The 9,061-nt window shown below is 41.5% G+C and overlaps 1 protein-coding gene across 1 annotated transcript in view; it reads left to right on the top strand.

Moving 5' to 3' along the window:
- Positions 1–8,656, top strand: part of FAM8A1 (family with sequence similarity 8 member A1) — a 15,570-nt gene extending 6,914 nt beyond the window's left edge. The window contains exons 3-6 of the mRNA XM_031056966.1: positions 4,341–4,461; positions 6,702–6,825; positions 7,050–7,189; positions 7,505–8,656. Coding sequence (XP_030912826.1) covers positions 4,341–4,461; positions 6,702–6,825; positions 7,050–7,189; positions 7,505–7,649 — 530 coding nt within the window. The 3' untranslated portion in view covers positions 7,650–8,656. The remainder of the gene's footprint in view (positions 1–4,340; positions 4,462–6,701; positions 6,826–7,049; positions 7,190–7,504) is intronic.
- The last annotated feature ends 405 nt before the right edge of the window (positions 8,657–9,061 follow it).

A 9,061-nucleotide genomic window follows, 5' to 3' on the forward strand; every position in this document is an offset into this window, starting at 1 on the left:
CGGGGCTGGGCCTGGGGAGGAAGGGGAGCCTGGTGAGAGCCGCGGCTCCGGGCAGCGGGATCTGGAGGGAAGCCGGGGGTGTGCGACGTTGGGAGTCGCTGCGCTTCCGTTGGCTGCGGCCCCGGGCATGTGGCTGTGCCTTGTGACACAGGGTGACAGCCCTAATACCGAGGCTGTAAGGCCGGAACTTGGTCCATAAACAAGTTTGGATACAGGGTGACAGCCCTAATACTGAGGTTGTAAATCCAGAACCAGCAGGTTTGGGGAAATTGACTTGCATATACAACTTACAGCTTCAGAGCTTGTAAAGATATTTTTATGCATACGAAGGAGTTGATTTTTTTTTTGAGTGGAACTTATTCTTGTGGTCACAGGCTTGTAATGCATCTAGCTTTATAAGTAGCCCGTTTGAATTATGTAATCTAAACTAACTTTGCCTGCTTTAATGAGCTCTTGGTGCTCAAATAAAATATTTTCGTCGACCCGAAGCAGAGAAGTGAAAACATGCTGACGTTGAACAAGCTTAGGCAGTGGGACCCGAGATAAACAAACGTCTGTTGCAGCTGTAAACATTGAAGGCAGTGCACAGCAGGCCTTCTGTTTATATTTTTCAGGAATAAAGCAAACTCACTCTGATTTCATGTGAGGTAAAACCTGGAGCAGCAACAACTCCTCACAAGTCGAGGAGTGCCTAGGTCACATTCCTTGAATGTTAGTACCACTGTGAGCAATGGTAGGAAATTGTGGTGGAGAGCACTGCTGATGGACTTTGGAAAAAAGCCAGAGCTCGTTTCTCTCTGCAGGACAAAGTACGACATTGCTGATCTGTGACATTATTTATAAGCTTAGTGGCCGTATGTGTGTGGAAGATGTTTTTTGTTCCTTTTTCCTTATTTTTAAGGGAAGGGAGCCTAGCCTCTGAGCTTGTTTCTTTCTTATGTTTTTAAGCAGATGTTTTTTTAAACTTGGTTAGGACACAGAATAGTATTTGCTGTAATTATGCCCGGATTCTGTTATGGTTTGGTTATGAACTGATGTTGCAAGTCATTAAAGGGAGGGTTGGACAAAGGCTAGGCTGAAATGATTCTTGGAATTTTACCTGTTTTTTCAGGAGCTAATTCCATATGTTAAGGTTATTTGGGGCATGAATAGCATTTCATGCTGCTGAATGTGGTTATTCTGAATATTGCATACTATTGCAACACACTTGGCCTTCTTGAGGGGACTAGGTATGTGATGCAGCGATACAATACAGTTATAAACAAAGACTGCTGTGCTTATGCTTTGGCTTCAGATTGCAGATGGATATATCTGGAACAGCTAATGTGATTATGGCTCCTTCTTCCCTGCTGTAGATTATTGCCCACACAGCAGTGAGGCAGGGCAGGTCATGGATCTGTCCCTGTGCCAGAGCAGTTTACAGCCCGTGTGCTTATGTAAGCTGAAATAAGTGACAACTTATGTTAATGTTGAAGATTTCAAACTAGAATGTCAAAAAGTGGGATTGCTAGCTGCCTCTGCCTCTTCAGTGTGCCTGCAGGTGTGTGTCAGAGCAGCAAAATTTAACAGCACCCTGGGCAGTGGCTGGCTTTTTGTGGACAGACACCATGATTTAAGACACTTCCTTGCCTGGGCCCACCCTGCCTTACTGCAGGAGATTACTGCTGATCCACTGGGAACAGTAGGGCAAAAGGTGCATCCAGGCCCCTGCTGCCCTGTGGCTGGCTGGTGCAAACTCCTCTTAAGCACTACATGGATGTAATATCCTAGACATTGAGCTGGATGGATGTTGAATTTGGCTGTCCTTGCTGAATAAATAGTAACCCTTGGCAAAAGAGTGGATTTCTGATATGACAAACAGCTTGAATTGCTGCAATGTAAATCTGCCAGAAGCTAAGGGTTGCCAAGGTTTCTTAATATGATGGAGTTAAACGTAATTTGAATACTTATTTTCCTAGCCCCATGTAGCTTCTTCTTTAGGCAGTAATTTAATTTAATTTATTCAATGGTGAATAAATCAGTCTCTGCCACCAACTCCAACAAATGTGCTGCTTTTGACAGAGCAGATGAAAGCTTTCACCTGGCGCTGTGTGCTCAAGCCAGGATTGGGAAACTGGCTATGTTCTCTCCCGCCTTAGTTGAAGAATCTCTAATTAGAATTAGAGAATTTGGACAGGCTTTGACAATGCCAGTGGAATCCATTTTAGTATTATACATGTCTTCGTTTGACACTGGCCCAACACCAGGCACCAAGAGAGTCACTTGCTCACCCTCCCCTGCCATGGCGGGGTAAAGGAGGGGAAAAAGAAAAAAAAGTTAAGGAAGGCTTCTTGAGTGAGATAAGGACAAGGAGGACTGTTTCAGGGGAAAAAGTGAAATTTATTTCTAACAGAATCAGAGGAGGTTAATGAGAAGTAAAATAAGCCTGTAAACTACCCTTTCACCCCCAGCCCCTCCCTCCTTCCCACCGACAGTGCAGGGAAACAGGGCATGGGGGCTTTGGTCAGTTCATCACCGAGATTTTCTTCCACTGCTCCAGAAGAGTCCTTCCCCTGTGAGACTGTGGGGTCCCTCCCACGGGCGACAGCTCTCTGTGAACTTCCCCAGCGTGGGCCCACTCTCACGAGCAGCAGCCCAACCACACCTGCTGCAAACGTGAGTCCCTCCCACAGGCAGACAGCCCTCCCAAAACTGCTGCAACACGGGTCTGTCATTCCACGGGCTGCAGTCCTCCCAGGACAGGCTGCTCCAGCCTGGAAGCAGGGACCCCCTCTCTCCACTGGCTCTCCCACTGGATCACAGCCTCCTCCAGGCATCCACCCACTCCAGCATGGGCACCTCCCCCATGGACTGCAGGTGGATCTCTGAATCCCCCATGGATCCCCATGGGCTGCAGGGGCACGGCTGCTTCACCATGGTCTCACCACAGCCTGCAGAGGAATCTCAGCTCTGGTGCCTGGAGCACCTCCTGCCCTCCTTCTGCACTGACCTTGGTGTCACCATGTTGTTTCCCCCACATATTCTCACCTCCTCCTCTCCTCTTAAGAAGCAAATCCCATTAGTTTGTTTTGATTTTCTTCTTAAATATGCCATCACAGAGGCATTCCCAGCCTCCCTCAGTGGCCCAGTTTTGGCCAGCAGCATGCCCATCTTTGTGGCCCCCCTGCTACCTCAAACCAGGCTGCTTGATACTATCAATGCAGAGTGATCAGTGCAGCAGGTATGAAACAAAGCTGTATAAACCCAGGTATGTTAAATAAGAGCTGGCTCTTACCTGATCTCTGCCAGATTGTTGTTACCCCGTTTAAAAGTGCTGTGGGCTTTTGGCTTGGCTCTCACAGCTTGTGAGGCCATGGCTGGCAGCATCAGTCTCAGCAGCTGAACTGGGGAGGCTTATTCTAAATGAAATTTGATGATGATTTTTGAGGCTGGAGAGTGGTGTGATTTTCTTTCCTCTTTTGTCCTTATTCTGTGTGGGGATAAGTATTCTCAGAAACAGCAACAAAACGAGTCCCTGTTTCCACAGGTTCCATCTGGTAGTAGAATGGCATTTCTAAGTGAAGTTTTGTGAGTCATGTTTGTCCTTTGGAAAATAGAGGAGTAGCTGGGTCCAGATGAAATTATTTTGCAACACTATTTCTTGGAAACTTTCTAAGACACTCTCTAATACTTTCTTTGCTTAAATCACCCGAGTAGCAAAAGCTTGTGACTCCTTACTTTGTGCCCATTTGCATGTGGCCAATTAAATAGCAGAATGTGTTATGTTTTCTGGCTGGGGGTAGAGCAGTATACTGTGTTTTATTAAAAGTAATGTATAGAAATGTTTATGTCAAGTATTTTCATCCATTCCTGTTTGTATTTGAGTGGAGATAAAATAGGCTGTGTTTTACTCTGAGAACTGGTACTTGGTATACACAGATGCCTTGGTGCTGAGGGATAGAAAAGTTATGGTAGACAATCAGACGATTGTCTTTTTAATTTGACCTCTCAGACTTACACAAATCTGTCCTCTATGAGATTATTTTAAACAAAAGAACACAAAACCTGATCTTCAGTGTACTTCAGTTCTTTAGCAGGGCATGATTTTGCCTGTGATCCGAATTATGAGGGACTCGGTTCTGAAACAGTTAAAGTTCTTCAAGAAGCTTCTTCTAATTAAATTTAAACAATTCAGATTATTTTTTATGCATACATCTTTAGAAATTTCCTCATAGAACATGTGGGCAGAGCTCTAGATTATGTTCTTGTAGAGAGGTTAATGTGGGTTTTGCTTTAGACATTAGTGTTAACTTTGTGTTAGTGCAGTAAAATCTGGGTAATGTGAACTATTTCTGTTGCAGGTCGGGAATTCCTTATCCCTTCACTGGCACACAGGTTCATAGCAGAGATGGTGGATTTTTTTATTCTGTTCTTTATAAAGGCAACCATCATTTTAAGTATTATGCACCTCAGTGGAATAAAGTAAGTTGAACAATTTAAAGCTTTGTTACATACAGCTTTAAGCTTTTCGTGCTCTTTGAGGTGTCAGGTTGTATTTATGGTATGTTTTTGAATATGGTATCATTAAATAAATGACAGAAATTGAAGAAAAGCACCACTAGGCTAACTTCTTTGTAAATACATCCTGATTTTGGGTCAGCTGATGGAAACACAGAATTTGTACTGGTCTGTAGGCTCTCAAACTCACTACTAAGGAAAGATTAGACTTGCACATTTATGGGGGGGGGGGAATAGCAAGATTACAGAAAAGTTCTTTTGAATTTTCAAAGGAAAAACATTGACCATTTTTTTTACAGTGTTCAAAATGTACTAGATCTGGCTGGGATTAAGTTAATTTTAGCATCTTTCATGTTAATGTATAGCATCTTCTGTGGTGCTGTGTTTTAGATTTCTGACCTAAACAATGCTACCCCACAAAAAAAATCTAATTAAGCAGATCAGATATGTATGTACTTTGAAAATACAGCCTGGTTGCTAGAATACTGTCACACTGCAGGCTTCACTGGGTGTAAATTGGGTTTCTTAAATAGTTCAAGTAAGCAATGTGTGTATCAACCATACACTAGACTGAAGGATTCATCATTTCACATTTTTGTACACAGATGTAGCAATTTACCTCAAACACTTCCTTTTTTAACTGCTTCTTTAACTGTAGATATCTTACTTCTTAACTCTCTTATTCTGCTTTGGGTTGGTGTAATCAATATTCCAGTCTGATTAAGAGATGAGATCTTGGTGCAGTTGATAATTCCACTACTGTACAAACACATTTTGGAGCCCAGGCTTTCTGCTCAAGAACCAACAAACGTTGCCTGACTGTAAAGCGGTAACAGACATACAGATAACATCTTCCAGACACCTTCACCTGCGGCTAGAAAGGGGTGTGGAAGAGGGTCAAATCCAAACCAATAAATACGTCAATGTAAATGATCACTGGGTTTTGTTCAGATAAGCAGCAATTAAAATGCCAAACGTTCATCTCTGTTTAGCGGCCAGATCCCATCACCTGTAACCTGACAGTTTGTGTTTCCACTTTGCCTTTAGGAGGTGGAGAATGATACAAAGTGAAGTAGTGGAAAGATGGGGAACAAACTATATGTATATTGCTGCTGTAAAGTGATGAAAGAGTAATTTACAGAATTTTCAATATTAATAGTTTTGTGAGACAGTTGCTTACCGGGAACTTCAGAGAAATGTTCTGAGGGGTTTTCTGCTTGAGAGACATGGTGTGCTTGGGGTTGGGCTGAATTGTCATGGAAAACATAGGCCCTCACAGGCTCAAGAAAGACACTTCAGGCCAAAGCTGCATTGAAAGGAAATGTAGGTTGTGCTACATTGGTTTTTTAATTCCTGGGTTGTTTTGGTTTTTTTCCAGTTCTCAAGTCTGAATAAAAAGGAGGGCAAGTAGCACAAATATTAGATGGAATTTTAAAGTGGGACTGCACAGTTCTATGTGAGCCTTAATTAGATGCATGAGTGAGAAATTCTTGCCTTAGTGTGTTGCAAGTATATCCATTCCAGGTATCAGATAAGAATGTTACATCTGTGGAGTTTATCTGTGAAAATACACCATTAACTCCAAATGGATGCTTTGCATAGCTCTGTTAGGCTAAAAACCATAAGGTTTCAATTACTTTATATTTGAATCCTCCTATTGCATACCAAGGTGCCTTCAGACCAGTATGGTGAGTTGTAAACGAGAATAAGGAACCCTGATGAGAACTCTGATCATGCAGAGGAGGATATAGGGCTCCCCTGATTTCTTAGGGAGACTGCCAACTTCTCCCTTGCATTCGTAAAGAGTGCCTTTTTCTTTTTCCTTGAGTGTAGTGTAAGAAAATACATGGAGACTTGGATGCCTTCCATTTGTATCCAGTTAGATGATTATGTGCAGAATCTGTTTACCTCCCAAGAAGTGTGAGAATTTTCAGAACAATTCTGCAGCTCACTACCCAGGGACACCATTGTGCAAAAGCGGTAATAAAGAATGATCTTTTCTTAATGAAAAAGACAAAACAAGCTAAGCAGTAACTCCAAATGAAACTGAGTGTTCTGAATTTTAATGGCTTGTTTAGTATCAGAGGGCAAGGAGCTTTTGTTGTCTTATAATACCAGAACGGAGGGAGTGAATTCTTGTATTAAAGGGGTAACACTGGTATTCTGAGAAGAATGGTTTTAAAGTTCAGTTTTATTTTGTACAGGGACATCTCTAAATTTGCCATGCATTACATCATAGAAGAAATAGATGAAGATACATCCATGGAAGATTTGCAGAAAATGATGATAGTAGCTCTCATCTACAGGTTATTAGTCTGCTTTTATGAGGTAACTACTCATAAACATTAACCCCTGTAATTAATAGTTTTGAGTTGTTGAAGAAATGGTTTTAAAAAATAATGTTATCGTTGGCCAATAAAGTAAATCCTCTTAACGGTGTTTTGGATTATGTTGAAGCTTATGACATTCACATAGTTCTGAAGATAACCAAGTTTGGGAGACCTGTCAACAACATGGTGATGTGTGGACTTAAAATAACCTTTCTTTTACAGATAATCTGTATTTGGGGAGCAGGTGGAGCAACCCCAGGGAAATTCTTGCTTGGACTGCGAGTTGTGACGTGTGAAACTTCTGTCCTTATTGCACCCAGCCGTGTGTTAGTCATTCCATCCTCTAATGTCAGCATGACAACGTAAGTGCTCCTGGCTCAGTCTCACTGCATTCAGGTTAACAGCGTCAAAAGCGTGGGATTTGGAAGGAAGTTCACTGTTTCTTTGCTGTTGACCTTTGCAATAATTAGACTGCAACAGCTATTGTCAGATTCTGTGATCTAAGAATAAAATGGTACTTATTCAGTCACATGGAGTATTTTTTAGGGTAGTTGATTAAATCTCCTCTAGAGCTCGACTTCTGTGCTCCGCAAAACTTGAGCACTAAATTGGAAGTTAACTACTAATGTAAGCAGAAAAGTGAAAGTAAGGCACTGAATGTTCTATTCTGATTTCAGGTCCACAGTACGAGCTTTGATCAAGAATTTTTCTATTGCATCATTTTTTCCTGCGTTCATTACACTGCTGTTTTTCCAGCATAACAGAACCGCCTATGATATTGTAGCAGGAACTATTGTGGTCAGAAGAAATGGAGTCAGATGATACCAAAAAATGAGATTTCTGGACTGGTTCTGAACATCCCCTCCAAACCCCAGTGAATAAAAGACCTACCCCAGAACTGAAATTGAGGTGTCTGTTGGAATCTTTTGCCCTAATTAAATAGGAACTGATTCAGAAGCTGAAGAAAATGTATGGTTCCTGTATGATGCCAGCAACTACCTTCAAAGTATTGGAGTTTTCATAGACGCCAAAGAAGTTTGGGAGAGAAAATACGTATTAAATCCAGGAGTATTAACCTCTGATTGATGAGACAAAACCTGTCTGCTTTAACTGCAAAAAGAAGCTGTTCTGTTTGTCAGTCTGTGGAAAGCAGATCCCTAGGAATATGCCACCTTAAAAGAAATGTTGCTCCTACAATTTTGGATGTTGGCAGATAACTAGAAAATGAAGTTCTTCTCCAGGCAGTTGCCTGTCAAAGGACATGGAGGAAGAAACCTGCAGTATTAGACAGCAAGGCAAATGATGTTAAATTGCCATGTATTTAGAGAGATCAGCAGTGGTTATCAGTGTCTTTTATTATTGCTTCACAGATCGTATTTCTTCACCTTTTAAGTATTTTCTCACAACATTGATGTGAAAAGTTTTTTTGCATGATTGTCTCAAGCACTATCACTTACTTCACTTGTCCAAGCTAATGAAGAAGTGAAACAATAGCTGCTTTTTCCTCTGGGAAGGGTGTTACACTGCAGTGTTAGTGATCTGGTGTGTGTAAATAATTCTGGAGCCATCAACAGTACAGACCATGCTAATGAAAGGTAACTTTTTTGCTTCTGTTTGGAGTGAAAGCACTTGTCTATTCCTTGCATATAATGCAGAACAGAAGTGAATGTGTTTCAGGAGCATGCAGAAAACATTAGCTGAAATGTGTTATGGGTGTAAATCTGCAGAAGTACAAATACTGGTTATTTTCACTTTATCATTCTGGCTAATTGTTTGTATATTCAGAATAACTTAAATACTGAATAAAGAAACCTAATATTTTGCATGACCATATCGCTTCGGTGATTCATTTATTGTCATGTTATTAGCATCTCAGGAAATTAATGTAAGCAGTATTAGTGTTTTACTGAACTCTGAGTCTGGAACTCTTTAATCAGTTTTTGTATGTTCCTCTCTTAGGCTTAACATGCCACTCAGTGGCTGCAGGTTCTCACCCTCCCTTCAGGGGTGGTGCCCAATGGCTTGGTTGACAGTAAAAATGTTTGAGAGCCTGGTTATTGCTCTTGTCTCCAGGTGTAATAACTTAATCAGTAACATGTTCGTATGCTGCAGTATTTCCGTTGGACAAGTTGTGTTCTTCTGTGTATGACTGTATTGTGCGTGCATTTCAGTTTTCATTTGGAATGATTATTCAGGACTAGATCCCGTGCTTATAGTTGCTGAATGTTTTGCCA

Source organism: Geospiza fortis, unplaced genomic scaffold (assembly GCF_000277835.1).
Source record: "Geospiza fortis unplaced genomic scaffold, GeoFor_1.0 scaffold104, whole genome shotgun sequence".
NCBI lineage: Eukaryota > Metazoa > Chordata > Aves > Passeriformes > Thraupidae > Geospiza > Geospiza fortis.